Source organism: Crassostrea angulata, chromosome 8 (assembly GCF_025612915.1).
Source record: "Crassostrea angulata isolate pt1a10 chromosome 8, ASM2561291v2, whole genome shotgun sequence".
Classification (NCBI taxonomy): domain Eukaryota; kingdom Metazoa; phylum Mollusca; class Bivalvia; order Ostreida; family Ostreidae; genus Magallana; species Magallana angulata.
The window spans coordinates 24,356,094-24,373,228 of NC_069118.1; the positions used below are offsets into that span (position 1 = coordinate 24,356,094).

General features: G+C 33.4%; 2 protein-coding genes across 2 annotated transcripts; both read right to left on the reverse strand.

Moving 5' to 3' along the window:
* Positions 1–7,378: 7,378 nt before the first annotated feature.
* On the reverse strand, positions 7,379–10,275 carry LOC128160238 (protein shisa-5-like). Its single transcript, XM_052823537.1, has 4 exons — positions 10,030–10,275; positions 9,816–9,894; positions 9,271–9,425; positions 7,379–8,635 (listed from the first exon to the last, which is right to left on the reverse strand). The coding sequence occupies exons 1-4, from the start codon at positions 10,079–10,081 to the stop codon at positions 8,439–8,441; spliced, it is 483 nt and encodes a 160-aa protein (XP_052679497.1). The 5' UTR covers positions 10,082–10,275; the 3' UTR covers positions 7,379–8,438.
* Positions 10,276–10,380: 105 nt separating this feature from the next.
* Positions 10,381–16,877, reverse strand: LOC128160461 (uncharacterized). The gene is made up of 7 exons (XM_052823785.1): positions 16,778–16,877; positions 15,292–15,643; positions 14,694–14,786; positions 13,883–14,000; positions 13,192–13,226; positions 12,290–12,385; positions 10,381–11,283 (listed from the first exon to the last, which is right to left on the reverse strand). The coding sequence occupies exons 2-7, from the start codon at positions 15,623–15,625 to the stop codon at positions 10,946–10,948; spliced, it is 1,014 nt and encodes a 337-aa protein (XP_052679745.1). The 5' UTR covers positions 15,626–15,643; positions 16,778–16,877; the 3' UTR covers positions 10,381–10,945.
* Between the last annotated feature and the right edge of the window lie 258 nt (positions 16,878–17,135).

Here is a 17,135-nt window from a genome sequence, read left to right on the forward strand (position 1 = left end):
GTGATGACGTTCGAAAAATATTTATAAATTTTTTTGATGTATAATTAATCGGTCTCCTAAGATAAGTTTGCAAACAAAAATTATCAACAAGGTGTTGATATAACCTACTCTTCGGAGACGTCGAAAAAGATGACATCAAACTTTGTTTATAAATATCTAATATTCTACACTCAATTATCTTGTAGGTTTTACATTGATTTGAACAAGTTTCCGAATCGTCAAACAAATATTTTAGACCCGTGCTAGATAACTCGCTTTGTATGGAAACCATGCTTTCGTATGCCTCCTTCAAGATAATGTTATTTGTATTTTTAATTTTTAACCAGTATTTGAACATTCGTAGATCTCTTCTAAATAAATATACAAAGGAAATCTACCCAGTTCATAATACACTAAATTATTTGCAGTTTTTTTATTCTGCAGTCACATCAACTTCTGACAGGGCCAGCCATTTTGACGTCTTCAAAAAAGACTGATTCTGATTGGACCATCAGGAATATTTACCAATGAAATTGAGTTTAACATTTTCTATCACAATGGCCGGTCTGGTCAGAAGTTGATGTGACTGCAGAATAAAAGTTCAGTTTGGAGAGTATCTAAGGAATTTTATCGGATTTTAAGGATGTAAGTAGCGTGTGTTTGATGTGAGATTTTAAAAGATTTGTGCGAATGTTTCTCGGCTTGTTGCAATACTGCTGTTGTCATTGTCCGAGTAAAAATAAACTGGTGACTTCGAGAGAATAATGACGTATATCTCCGCTTTTTTAAGACCCATCAACCTTAAATTCGGCAAGAGTGTATCTCAGACATTAATTTTATGATAAATACATGCATATTGCGAATGTTTTAAAAATTAATTGATTTATTATATATATCTCCTATAGGAAGTACATGTACGAAGAGAAAATATCATATGTTAATATTTAATTATTGCTTTTGCTGACATAAGACACATAAATGAATGTGTGCTAAATATTTTTCATTTATGTTGTGTTATATCTTGAATAATCGAAGAAAATAGACAAACTGTATGATGATAAATAGGCAATTTTTTATGCATGCGTCAAAAACTGTAATGATTATTTCACAAAACCTATCAAATGTAGACCTAATTCATGCATTTTCAACCTTTTTCAGTTTGAGGTATATCGCACCAATATTAAAATATTTTTGTCAGATTTTTTATGTATTTAATTTCTGATTTCAAAAACTATAGTCTGTCTCAAGATATTTATGCTGCACATTTGGACGATTTTAATAAAAACGCATATACCTGTGAAAGAAGTGCAATTGAAATAGTTGAAAGGGATAATTTCCAAGATAATTTCATTGACACATTATCATCTTTCACTCGGAAAGATTCACAGGAACGAAAAAAGATTCCTTACAGAGTTTTATAATGGAGAATGTTTACATCTTTTCTCCACTCGGAATGCATCGCGCAATTTTACAACGTTATCAGCCGGGCTTATTGCAATACAAATTCCCCGTAGACATCACATTTTTAGCATTGTATTGAAACCTGATAAGCTAACAGCGGCGTTTCGACTGAAAAATCTTGGAAATGTTTCATAGTTTTGAATGAACATCGTTTGCACCCTGAGGTATTTATAAATGTCATGCAATTAAGCAAAATGTAAATCCAGGCTATCTTGGGACAGAGTATAGAAAGTTATCCGCCATATCCTAAAGCGGCAATGTCATAAGAACTACTCTTAATTAAGGTCGCTACTTCAAACATTGAAATATTTTGTGATAAAGATATGTTTTCTTTCATAATATTCTTTCTGTTGATACCAAACAATCAATTATAGACATGCGTTTTACACAATTTGCAACTCAATTGTAAAAAGAGACACGGAGTACCCCATATGACTGTCTATGTAGTTTTCCCCTTCATCATATAATTATCCATTGAATCAGCTTCCAATTGGTTTTGGACCAGCAATTTTTCCTAATCCATTTGGTTTTATATTTAAGGTAAATGGACAAAAATGTAATAGTCAATTCATCTAATCTAATCATTTTATTTTTTATCAGACTTTTTAAATATATCTTTATCTTTATTTTATCAAACGAAAAAAAATTGCTGATAGTTATTAGTTATCAGACCTAAAACACAACAAAATATCTGTATCTTTCTTGTACTGATAAAACACAGGTAAAAATCCAGGTAAAATCTTTGACCGAAAGCAGACTATAATTGCTATCACAACACAATTCACATCTATTGTTCTATACCCAATTATCAAATGTGTGCAAAACGGGAACACACCGTTTTAGACACATTTACATTCAGAACCCATTCTATAGTATATTTATTAAGTGTATTTAACATACTCTGTAACCCAGCAGGGGTTTCAGCAATCAATACCATGTCATCTGCAAACATTAGCAGGAAAATATTAATCATTTGTAGTTCAATGTATGGACAATTGTTTTTTATAAAGTTTATCTCAAAAAGCAAAAAGTAGTGGTGATAACACTTCACCTTGCATAAGACCCATGTCATTACTCAAGTAATCACGTAAAACAACACCATATTTGACACATGACTTCACATTATTATACAGTGATTGTATAACTTGTAATAATTTCCCTCGTATACCAACTTTATATATTTTATCCCATAACTTGCATCTGTTAATAGAGTCAAATGCCTTTTGAAAATCCACAAAACAACAATATAGACGTTTTTTGTTACATACAGTTTTGTTAATAAGTGATTGTAAAACAAATGAAGCATCTACTGTACTAAGTCCTGGTAGAAACCCAAACTGAGCATCAGTCAAAATATCGTATTTGTTATCCCATTCTAGGATTCTATTACTGATTTAAAACACTTGTAAATAGTTTTCCAAAACAACTGACAATAGAGATACCCCTGTAGTTGTTTACATCATCAATGTCACCTTTTTGTGCACTGGTGCAATACAACTTTTTGTCCACAGATCAGGAAATAAACCTGACATTAGTACTAGTATTTTGTTAAAAAGTTTATGTAACACAGGCATCAAAATATCATTACATCTTATAAATAACTCATTTACAATGTAGTCCTCACTACAACTTTTGTTACATTTTAGTTTTTTAATAGCCTTACTAATTTCATCATAGGTAATTTCTTTTTCTAACTCTTCATATATGGCATTATAAATCACAGAGTCACAAGTACTTTCTGTGTGGTCAACGCTGTTACCTTCAATAAGTCTTTTAAAATATGCTTGGAAGTCGTCATTCGTTAGGCTACGTTTACCAGACTTGCTTTTCCCCTTAGAGAATAAACTGTAAAAATGTTTTGGGTTGTGTTTTTCTCAAAAAATCAAACATGTCCCCCTCATATCGTTTGTATTTATATTTCGATTTTTTATGTATTTTTGGTATATTTTCTTGGCAACTAAAAGTGTTTCTTTGTTTTCATATGATTTTTCATTATTGTATGTGTGGAGTAGCCCTTTGTATTCTTTCCATAGTTTTTTACAAGTTTCGTCAAACCAGGGTTTGTCCTGTTTCATATTCCCACATGCGTTATTTTTATGTATGGTATGTTGTGCTTTGGATACTTTAACATCCATGTAAGGTAAGACACAGTCATTCAATATACTGCAAATATTGTTGATACAAGTATTGAGATCTGAAGAATTTTTGAAATCAATATCTAATTGACCTAGTAGAAAATTTTGATTTCGTGTAATTTCAGTCAAGATAAATTCCGCATTGTCATCGATCCACTCTACTGATTTGCTATTAGTTCTACCCGAAGATACACTCTATCTATGCAGCTGTGTTTCTAGGCAAATACCATTAATGGTAAAACTTAATGGTGAATGGTCAGAAAAAATATTTAATATACCAGTAGAAAAATGGCCTATACTAAAAAACAATGAACTTTCGGTCAACAGATAATCAATAACACTATTTCCTCTAGAACAGAAAAAAGCATAGTCACCAGGTACCTCCCCAGGGTGTCTACCATTAACAATTCGTAGACCTGATGACTTACACAATTCTAATAATTTTCTACCATAATTATTGATGTGTTAATCTTGGTTTTTTCTTTCACAAAGAACTTCGGTGTCTTCATATAGAAATGGTAGATTTCCATCAGATACAACATATTTCAAAAAATCATCAGTTATGTAATCGTTTCTGACACCCGTTCTTGCATTTAAATCTCCTGTAACATGTACAGAACCCATAATTTTATATTTACTAATTGACTCCTCTAATAATTGGAATATACAGGTATCAATATGAAAAGGTTCATAAAAACACTGTTTTCAGGGGGTAAATATTTTTTTATAACACATAGAAATGTAGATATTTTTGTTTTCAGCATTTGTTAAAATTTTACACCATATTATGCTGTCGTATATATTTTCAACAATACTAATATATGGAGATAGGTGTGGTTTACAATAGATAACAATACCCCCACCTTTAATTGATTTTCTTGGAAAAATACTCTTTTCATAGCCATCTATGTCTACAACATCTCCAGGAGCAAGCCAGCATTCACTAAGGAAAATTATGTCGTATCCATTTATAATTGAATGGAATTCGGGAAAGTTTATTTTATCACGAAGCGACCGACAGATATTCCAAGATATAAACGACAATTCACTCACTGCACATCCCTACGCTGAATGGTTACCCCATACCGGTGGGTGATTAGCGGTACGCACACACTATGGTCTGCTCCCGGTTTGGTGCGTTCAGTGTCCCGGTCAGGCGTGAATCTTGCTGCTGTGGTCAATGTCGGGGGATTTCCCATGTGTTGTGTTCCCGGTTTGGCGCGTCCGGTGTCCAGGTAAGGCGCGGATCATACGGCGGCTGTCGGTGCCTCGGGGTTACCCATGTATAGAGCTCCTGACTTGGTGCGATTGGTGTTCGAGTAGGGCGCGGATCTCGCTGCTGCGGCAGGTGCCTCTGAGGTATTCTGCGGTTCGCCCGACGGGTCCTCTGGTAGGTACAGGTGGCAGGGGATAGTTTCGAACGAAAGACCCGGGTCAAAATTTTGAAATAATGGGAGAACCTGAGGTTTGGCTGGTTATTTGAGGGGTATAAATTGCTAGAATATTTACTATTCATTTTGTGGATAGAGGAGCTCATGTCAATTTCATTGATATATGACACTTTATTGCTGGTAGCACTTTTCATCAGATATAGAATGAAAATGCGAAACTGTGGCCAAAATTTTCACTTTCGGTTTTGTGCTTGAAAAGTAGGGTGGGTTCAGAACACGAAATTTCACTCGAAAAGAAGGTGATTGACCCCCCATCAATTGGTGATTATTTGCATGGGTATACATTAAGCTACCAATCCTATGGTAGTTTATGGCAGTTGCTCGGGACTGGAGCGTGGTTCTGGACCCGTGAAAATGTGAAAAAAGGGCAATTTTTCAGAAAATTTTGAGACCGTCCCAGGCTATTCTCTATAGTGCTATTTAATATGTAAGTTGTACTTGTTTTATTCTGAAATGTTTAAAAATTCTCAAGAGTTGGGACCATGTGTCCCCTGCATGCAAACCAATTTTAGCAAATTTAAAAATCCACTGAAAAATTAAATCACATATATGAGCACTATATGCCTCACATTTCCTCGCCCAAAAAAACTATCCCCTGCCACCACAGTTTCCCATCAATATACAGCTTGTCGCGAACCAGCTTCGTTTTGTGTCCCGATTTCCTGAACCTCTTCTGGATAGGGTATAACAGTCGGCGCTTTTCCTCGATTTCCTTGGGGAACTGTTCGTGGATACCGTTGGGTGTTCCTTGGAGTTTATACGAATTTTTAATGATATGTATCACATCAGCGTGGTACAGCAGGCGTGCTACAATAGGACGGTCCTTCCCACGAACAAACCGACCAAAGCGGTGAAAATTGTTGAATTCGATGTTTTTCTCGATGTTTTTCTCAATTTCCACTTCATGGTATAGGAAATCCCGAGTTTCTTTTCTGTGTCCTCGCTATTGGTTTCTCCCCCAAGACCAGTAAAAATAAGATTGCTCTTCATAGATCGACACTTAAGGTCAAGTACAGTGTCTTTTAGGTCTTTTAGGTTCATAAGTTCATAAGGTTTGCCGCTTGTCGTGTTGACTTGTTTTCCTATATTTAATTCAATTGTAATAAAAAAAAAATGGTATTCCTAATACATACAAATGTAGTTGGTCATCATTGAAAGATTTTGTTGATCGTAACTGGTTCGTTTTACATTCGAAAGTAGAGCAGAGACCAATAGTGACTCTATAAAATAATGATCGATAAAGTTTTCAGACGATTGTCTCTATATGACGATTTAGAAGCGCATGTATATTATACAATGATTATCTAAATATTGAACCGTTTCAATGATTACAAATTTATGTTATTTCAAATATACATCTTTAAAAACAATTAATTTTCAAAAGATTTATCTTATATTTTGTTAATATTTACAATTTTTTGGCAGCATCTTGTTCATCCCAATGTAGAATTTTTTATACGCGTCATTTGCCATCTTTTTTTTAATAACGTTCTATTCATTTTCAGTCTGTGATTATATTATGTGCTCCTGTGCACCGTGAACATTTTTGTCTAATAGAGAACGTTGAAACTCCGGGGCTTAATGGGGCTTTGGTCACCCACCACGGCTTTGCCCTGGGGCCACTGGGAGCCTAAAGGCGGCCTCCAAATCCCTTGCTTTCTTTGCGGAATCACAAAAACGTATGAGTACGTCTCTGATTCCTATTTTCGAAATTTACTATCTACATATATGTAGCTGTTAATCATTGATAATTTCTTTAACGGCAAACAAACACTTCTTGTGAAGTATAATCCCATACAACCACTAATAAGAGACTATTTCTATCGTTGGGATTCTAAAGATTTAAGATATTTTTTTTTTTAATTCATTTATATCAGTGTAAATATAAAAATTAAACACTTCCAGGAATGATCTTGCGTCGATAGTATCACACATACAATTACCCCCTTCCCTTTTCCAAACATGTTTTATCATTTTTAAGTTTCATGATGCCAGTCATAAAGCACAGGTTCATGGGCTACATCAAACACCTGAGGCTTGTTCAGCAGAGAGAGAGAGAGAGAGAGAGAGAGAGAGAGAGAGAGAGAGAGAGAGAGAGAGAGAAAGCGCTCGCCAAAATTTGTTGCGGGTGTAGGAAATTTTGGCGAGAAATTGTAGGTGCTTTCTCTGTAAAACACGCCTCTGATCAACACTGTCGCATGATTTTTTTTTTTTTTTTTTAAATTTTTGGTGAATAATACAATGATATGCCTAGATTGTATGCAAACAATAACATTATTCATGAAACTAAATTCATTTTTTTTTCATGTTTATTCTAGCTTTCTTATTGTTTTATTCAGCAAATTATAATCAAATACAAAACATCATATGTTGAAGATATTTTTTACATATTAACATTAAAATTTATTCCAAAAAAACTGAACTCTATTATAAATAATACATAAGCTTATAATACATATATTCATTAATGTGAAAATAAACTAGCTTATGGTTTTAACCTTCAGTAATTTCCTTAACATGCAGGTAAATGGTTATGGATTAGCTTTAAAATTATATACATCGTAACATTAGCTCACCGAACCAAATGTTCAAGTGAACATTTTTGATCATATGTCTTTCTGTCTTTTCTCTAATCTACCATCTTTCATTTTTTATTTCTCGACTTATTCTTAAAAACTGTGGATATTTCGACCAAAAATGAGATAAAGCATTTTAATGTAAATTTTATATTCGTTTTAAAATAGTTATAGTGAAAACATTCTCAAAGAACAATTTTAAAACTGTGAAAATTGGTACACATGTGTCTTGAAAAATCAGTACCTAAATGCAAATATTAAAAGATTTTTATTGAAAAATTTGTTTTAAATTGTTTATCAAAAGTAGATTGATGATCATTAAGGGAAAACATGTATACATATGTACAGTCAAATTTCTAAAAAAGAAAATACCATTCAAAATAAAATTATCAATGCTTGTTTTGTACTTTTCTGTTCGATAAAGTTTACACTTTTTAGTAGCTCGTATAGTACGAATTAATATAGGTATGTCATTTGTGATATCTTAAACACAAAAATATCAGTTTTAAAATTTAAGATAACCTTTTATCCAATAATAAGCACTCCCTTAAAATCGGTTGCATTTGTTGAAAGGAAAGACAAAGGTTACAATAGATCATTTATGGGTCTTTCTGCATGACTGAAAAAAACATCAAAACCAGTTTATGGAACAATCAAATATATTTATTTTCTTAAATACTACTCTGTATTTTCAGCATGCTTAAGAATCGTGATCATAACAGTGGTCAATTGTAATGGAAACATTAAGCTTTCACCAACTATAAATCTCATAATAGGACGGATAAAATAAAAAAATAAAATCAAAAGAGACACATAACGTTCTGAATGATATTGATTTAACTGGCAAATCGTGGAGGCTGTCCAGAAACCACGTTCTCGGCATACGTCGGCGGGGGCATTGGCTGTGACACAGGTGGCGGTGGTGGATACGGTTGTTGATGACTATAGCTATATCCTGGATTAGGTGGAGCACTTGGCTGCACTCCCCAGCCTTGAGAATACTGGGGATACTGAGGATGTGCATTGTATGCCACTGGAAGGGAAAAGAACACTATAATAATTCAGAAAGTTTATGGAGGCTTGATAGTCAACACATTTATCATCAATATGAAATCTTCTTAAAAATGTAAGATATAAATGTTTTTGGCTAGAAAGTATCAGTTGATAAAAAAAATCCATACATTTCACTATTCAAATTTTGGTATGTTTCTATATTTTTATATAGAGTTCATTTACTATAGGAGATCAATGCAGTCTAAAAATGACCATTAAGTTCCATCGAACCTTTTTGATAACACTAAATAATACAATTAATGTACTCCTCACGTTAACCTTCAAAAAATTTGGGATGTGTATTATATGTCACAAAAAAAGATTTCTGTGTGAACTTTACAAAATTGCAAACCTTTTATCAAACTGTATGTTGTACAAGGTTAAATTCGGTATTTTGGAAAATCGAATAATTATTGAATAAGTTGATGTTTGAACCGAGTGTGTTTGAAACACAACTGGAGTTCACACCAAAAATGTGACTGTACATTTAGGTAGTCTGTTCGTTGTTAAAGGAAATTGACTTAGCGGCTACTCTGTGACAAGATGAATAACAGACAAGCATTAATGAAATTTAAAAAAACACATGTAAAAAAATAAACCAGAAGCGAAAGTTACTTGTTGAGCCTATTGTTGAAACTCCGACTGGTTGGATTACGGTTCCTGTTGTCTTTTTCTTGCAACAGACAATGCAGACGACAGCAATAATGACGCACAAGACAATGAGACCAATGATACCTCCCACCACAGCACCAATGATTGTTCCAATGGGTCTGAAGGAGAATCAGAGTTACATGTACAAATCTGACTTTCCATAGATGAAGATTGTGAAAATTAATCCTATCTTTTCCTTTATGCTTTTAATTACCATGCATGTCTGCTCCAGTAGGCTTTTACAGTTATCAATCTTTATCTATGTACACACTTCAGTTTACTTTCCAATATTGAATGTCACTTCAACATCTGTCCGCCATTTTTTTTATTACCATTATTTTGCACTTGTTCCCTACATACAGTTTATTTCAAAGAGATAAGTATCACTGTGTGGTAATTATTTTTTTATAGTTCAAACTGCATGTTCGATTTCAGGACTAAACGTAATTTTAAAAAAAAGACTTGGTTTCTAATGATATCGATAATCGTAACAAAATTGATCAACTTACACTTCATAATTATAGTAGTAGTTACAGCCGTATGAATAATAATTGTAATAGTAGCAATATGATCTGCTCCAAACTGCACCTTCAAACAAGAAGTAAGAGAATTTTAAAGAAAAACGAATTGAAATAAATTTAAAATCCGATATCAAAGAAACACGATCTAAACGTGTTAATTACTGTTTATATTCCAACACGTGTGAGGTTTGATTCAACTTACCAGGAAGAATGGATGCCAGTATACTAGTTAGCATGAAGCTTTCCCCTGCCATTTTAATCGGGAATATCGGGTGCAATAACGAAAATGTCGTCTTATCTACCTGTTACCTTTATTTGGTAGGTCGTTCAAAATACGTTTTCAGATTTAAGTATTGATTAAATTGTTCACAAGTTTACATGGGCTTTAATCTTGTCGATAGTAAATACAAAAAGGAAATTTAAGGTAAAACCGTGGAAGTGTTAGGTAAAAATTACATCATTGTTTGTTTGACTGAGAGCACCGAACATACATGTAGGATATTCCTCTCTCAGATTATGAAATCGGTTCCTTAAAAGTGAACGTACTCGAAAGGTTGTTATTCCTTGCATGTCATTTATTATAATTATAATATTTGAAAAAAATGCATTTCCTATGCGATATGTTTCATTTTACATTTGAAAAGATAGTTATGATTTATATGGATGCAACATGTGATTTGTATTCAAGTATTCATATGTTTTTTGTTTTCCATGGCGTTTGGTTATCCTTTTATTGGGATGGGGATTGAAATAACTGAATATATAAAGTCTACAGAAACAGCTTAGAAAAATAATCGCTGAAACAATGTCTAAAAATTGACAATAATTCTTCATGTACGTCGCCACAAAATAATAACGTTGAATCACATTCCACTGAGACATCTCTAACTAGTCCATGCACTCACAGCTTACTTCAAAGCGTGAGTATAGGAATTAGATTACTAATAATTTAACAGTTCAAACTTTAAAATGTCATTCACACCTTATATTTTAAAGAAAGCCATCATTTATTTCCATGAGCATCAAAAGCAAATATATTTACACAATATGTAATTTTTGTCTTCTTAAATTAATGCAATCATCAAAGTCATGTAGACGTTACAATTAAAGATAAAATATCAGATATATGCAGAAAGTTCCACTTTGGATTTCCCCTGAATGGCCTCTTTTGTTTCACCAAGAAGACCCGCGGTGTAGCTGTGTGATCTCTTAAGTGCCGGAGGTCGGATTCTGGATACAACAAGCTGCTTATATTTCCCACGAACCTTCCGAATAACTCTTCTTCTGCATCCGACTCTGGACAAGGCGGTGTATAAGGCTTCAACAGAAGCATTTCGATTGAGCTTTTGGCGCCAAGTTTGAAGACATTCGTAGATCACCTCGGTTCTACTAAACGGGTGGTTTGATTCGTGAGTTGAAATGATGCTTTCCACGTTGTCATCCAAACCAGATATTTCTATTTAAAACAAGATGCCAATTGGCCTTAACGGTCACCTGAGTAGCATATAACCCATACACAAATTTGTCGAGGAGTCTCATATATACATTTAGGTTTGTTTCATACTGGAGTAGAAAAATTATAAATTTGTAATGACGACCGCCTCCCTGCCTGAAATCTTTCAAAAAAGAACTGTGAAACCTAAGATTTTGGCGAAAAACTTAAAGATCTGCAGGCATGTTCACGAAACTTTCCTAAGATATGACCTAAATGTGTTCCCAAGATATGACTTAGGAAAAAAGTTAGGAACATCCTAAGATCAACTTAGGACACGTCTTAAGATGTAGCTCGACGGTAACTTAGGAACATCTTAAGTTAGGATATCCTAACCTTCTACAATCATTCTTATTTTTCACAATTATTCATTCAGATCGAATTTGAGAGACTTGTGTAGGGATGAATCATTGAACATTTTGCCAGAGAAAATTGTACGTCTCGCTAGTTAACACAAAAGGCCTAAAACCAGTAATTTTAATGTATGCATTTTAATAATTTTACATTTACCTAAATATATATCAATTAACAATAACAATTTTAGAAAATTTGGCTTTTTTTTTTTTTTTTTTTTTTTTTGCATATTTGGCCCAACATGTGACGCCCCGGGGGTTGTAGAACCATGAATTTCACAATTTAGATTCCTCTTACCATAGATATGCCTCACGCCAAAAATGGTAACAATCAGCCTTGTAGTTTTAAAGAAGTTCAAAATGTAAATTGTTAACGCACGACGACGGACGAAAACGGATAGCAATAGGTCACCTGAGTAAAACAGGTCACCTTCGTGAACTCAGGTGACCTAGAAAACTTCACTTACACAATGACGTTATTGTAGCTTTTAGCAATTACTCACATTCAGTTTTGATTTTTTTTTTTTTTTTTTTTGCTGTATAGATAAATATGTAATCCGGATGAATAACAAGGCATAATTAAGATTTAAAAAAAAAGAAGGAAGCAATCTACTTACCAAATAGTACTTTAAAGAATAATATGTACTCTTCGAAAACGGATTGAGTCGCAATGAACAGTAGGAGTGACCTCCATTCATCGTTATGTAGACGCTCTGTAACAAAACAATATGTTAAGTGCCCCGGCCCTTACAGTGGAATATGCTACACCATAATTTGATTTTTTTGATCGTTCGAGTATCTTTTCTGAAACATGATTCTGTTTTTCAAAGATGGATAATGCTTTTCAAAATGATTTATACGTTTTTATAAAATATATTTTTTTTAATTCATTTTTTATTTGTTTTTATTTTTATTTGTTTCTGTATTTTTATGAGAAAGTGGAAAAAAAATTGGATTTGATATATGCATGCTTTTAATATCTATAAAATCATGTCCAGTGTTGCCAATAACTTCGAATTTCGAAACGGCTGTAACTTGTCTGTGACATGTATAATTTCTTAAGTCTGTTTAAAGTATGTGGTTTGTTTTATCTAAATGTGTTTCAAGGATGTTGGATCAAATTGATTTTATTTTGTAATAATTCAGTACATTTTTTATGGTTATACTGTGTTTACAAATGTAAGTTTCTGTTTGTTTGTTGTATCATCTTGGGGAGAAAAGATAATGTGCTTTTTGACATATTTTTTATTTTATTTTTATCACTTTTTTGAGTAGGAGTTTGGAAAGAACGGGTGGAGTGGTGGGTCTTTGGGGTTGATATCGTTTGATTTTTAAGGGTATGCAAAATATCGGTGTGTGTGTGTGTGTGTGGGGGGGGGGGGGGGGTCGCGGGTCAGGTATCAATAACTAAAGGCGTTTTTTTCATGATTTATAAGTACATATAGTGGAACTTGTAGACATGTAAAAGAATTTTAATGTTGAAAAAAGACCATTATTCTAGCGATCAATGAATACTTACCGAATGTACAACCAATGACACCAAAGTCCCTTTTCCTAAAATGCATACAAGAGTTCATTCATAGCATACCTTTGATATTGTATTGCATAAAGTGTTAAAAATAAGAAGATATCAGAAATATATTTTTCGAATCAAAATGTAAAAATATTTTATACACTGTCTTGAGCATGTGATGTTTTTTAAGATTAAAATATCAATTTAATTTGTGTAGAAAACATTTTAAACTTTAGACAACAACGAAAAATTGTGTAATAAATAGCATTGTTACAAATGGAGAAAAAAAAAGAATTCAAAGCAGCATATTCCTAATCAAAGTCACTGATGTATCACTAGGCCTTTAAATTAGATACACATATATGGTCAGCAATTTTAAAATTTAATTTGGATGTGAACTTGGATTGTCAAGTGAACAAATCCTTATGGCTTCTTAAGCGGAAGAATTGATTAGTACCAACCAAGACCATATCTAAGTGAACATTCCAACTTTATTGCCTGAATTTATGTTTGAGAAAAATAATTCGTTTAGAAATATGATCATTTTGTGAGGTTATGCAATCATAATATTATGAGGTCAGGGAGTAATCATTATGACGTCAAAATACTGGTAAAACCTTTTGACCCGTTCAAAAGTTTAGACAAAAATGAACGTGTTTAGCTCTTTTGTAGAATCATTTTTCTACTCAAAAATTACTTTGGTACGGTAATTGGAGACTTCGCGTAGTATATTATCAGGAGCAGAAAACCAACAACAGAGGCCGCCAAGGAAATAATGGGGGCCACCAGTAAAACGTACTTCTCCGGTCCACTATCTACAAAATATATAACAGATTCCAGCGTTATTTTTCCATGAAATGATCATTATATACAGTAAGATGGATGGATGGATGGATGGATGGATGGATGGGTGGATTGATCGTTTAATTGATCGGTCAATCTTCTGTAATCACACACCTTCGGTTTGATCAGAAGCAAAACATCATCTATAATGAATCTATGAACGAAAATGGTTTTATTACGTATACATCATAATTTAAGGACCCCCATCCACCGCTCAGCATAGCAGCTAAATAGAATCGCAATCATTTCTGATTACCGAACGAGTTAATAGTCGTGAATAACTGTATTTCTAGAGAAGAGCTGTTTTAACAAGACCTTGAACTTTCTTTAGGATGTAACTATTTAATTTGGTCAACAAAATAAGCTGTCAAATATTGATCTTCTTTCTTATTTGCTCAGAGAAGATCATTAATATCCAAAGACGGTCAAATTCGGAGAATTTTTTCCTCCAGATTTCCTCTGTTGTATGAAATGAACGCTGTTCTAACTGAAATAAACACTCCTGGATGAAGTTGGACAAATGTCATTGCGTTTCATGTAATTAATATTAATTAGTGGACATTTAATCATGATCGAGTAGACGCCGTCTTCATCAAACGGAGTTTGTCACGTACAGTCAAAAGTCCAAGATCTTGTTAAAACGGCTCTATTAGACTAATACTCACCTTGTGTGAAGTTGAACAATCTCTTTTCCAGTTGGCAAAATAGAGACGATGTATTCCCGCATTCTGACTCGTTTGACTTTGTAATCTGAAAATCTATATTAAACAAATACCTTCACTGAATGTAATTCATTCACTCAACAAAATAGTTCTTGCATGCGAAAAATCGCTGCATATTCCTTTATCCGCTTAAGACATTTATCTAGATTAATAGCTTTAGCCGCTCGTTCCTGGGGTTTTATAAAATTCCTTTACTTTTTTATAAAATGTACAACGAAGAACAATACTATAACTTGTCACATCAGGCTTAAAATTGAAGTATTTCAGGGAACTTACTAGAATAGGTAAATATATTCGTAATAGAATCAATATGAAGGAGTAATTTTGTCAATTGATGGGACGAGAAATATTTTCATCTCAGCGTTATTCTATATTTTAAAAGATGCACTAAAATATTCAATCTTGACTTTAGACAGGATGGCGACATACCATTTGGCATATTTTGTCTACGGTCAATTTCATCAGTAGTCATTTTATTATTTTAATCATAACCATGTTCGAGTGTTTATTCAATATATAATGCAAGAAGTATTATCCATACCCTTTGAAGATTGAAGCGTGGTTTTATTTTGGAGGCAATGTCCTTCTGAACCATCAACAGACAAATTTTTAAAATAGTACCCATCTTTGCATCTACATTTGGTATTGGCAATCTTCGTACAGGGCGCTGACACAACTTGGTATCGGTCTAAGCATGTTGTCAAGCAAGCTGCACAATACTGCGCCTGGTTGTCTGTTGTTTGAAAGGTTCCATTTGGACACTCTGCGCATGTCGCTGACGTCATGTTGGTGACGCAGTCATTGGTTTTGTATGTCCCAGGTCCACACATCATACATAGTAAACCAGTCGTTGACACGTACAAGGACGCCATCATTTGAGCTCTGGACCAATCCTTGGAAACCAAATTCAAGACAAACAACATTAAATTTTGTACTTTTACAGAATGGTTAACCTTACAGCAGAGTTAAAAATTAAGAAAAAATAATTACTGATTTTATTTCACTACCTTAGACTCAACATGTTTCATGTCATATTCATGCCAAATTGAAGACTGCATATGACATTTGCTTTGAACTGTTTAATACCATACCGGTTTACAAGCCGAAACATAGAATACTCCCCCCATTTAAAATATAATTATACATATCGCCATGCAGTAAGATATTTAGGCAAACATAATTTATATTAATGGAAAATACAGCTTTATAAAACATCCATTATCCAAATTACAAATTACCGTTTTTATGATTATAGCCCAGAATGTTGATGACAAAAAGTACTCTGCTCTTTTTCTTCTTATTTTTTGGGATAATAGCGTAATGATAATGTCGCAAATTGTCAAGTTATGAAGCTCATGTAGCAATAAATTTGGCTTTTTATGTCTTGCTTTATATACTAAGCAAAGTCTTAAAAGCTTCCCTTCGTAACATAGCATGAATAACCTAATCGAACGTCTATCATAGACTGATAGTGATTCATCTTTCAAATCGGTGGAAGACAAAGAACGAAGTCTAAGGGCATCTGATTGCGGTAGATTATAATTACGTTATATAATTAATGAAGATAATTATGAAATTCATGGAAAGTCAAATGAATTTAGAGGTTGTTTAAAATACTCGTCAATATCATCGAATGATGTTCATACGTATACACATAATACATTGTACTACATGCACATTATTTAATTTGTGGTATCTCATTGAACATAGATAACTGTCAGGCAAATGATACGACATTAGTAATTGATTTTATTTTTCAGGTAGATTTAATTTTAAAATATTTAAATTTGAGATTATGAGGAAAATAAAATTTACCGATTTAGACAATAGTAAGTCATGTACGTATTGCTAATTTTTTTATAGAAATATGTACATGTATATGCCCTACTAAAGGTACAAGTATATGTAACATACATGTACGTTGAACATTGAACAAGCTTATGATGATTTACTCTTGATAAGTAAACACTTCTAGTTGATGAATTAAGATATCTACATGTATCAAATTGAATATAAAAGACACATACCTCAGCAAGCTTAAGACCTCGCAGAATTTGCAGTTTCAACAGCGTAATGACTGGTGCGGTGAATCGAAAGCACTGGCAAATAAACTCAGATCCAAAACAACCCAGCATTTACAATCGATTACAGATCACTACGTCGGTGTTGAAATATAGCATAAAGATGAAATATATTCCACAAGACGGGATGTTTTTTATTGAGTTTAACAGAACTTTTTTTTTAGGAGGGGGGGGGGGGGGGGGGCAAAAATAAGGTACGGATAAGTACGGTATGGAGAGGCAGAGTTTGAAAGTTTGTACTCTCTCTCTCTCTCTCTCTCTCTCTCTCTCTCTCTCTCTCTCTGCAGCTCTAAATTGTTCAAGA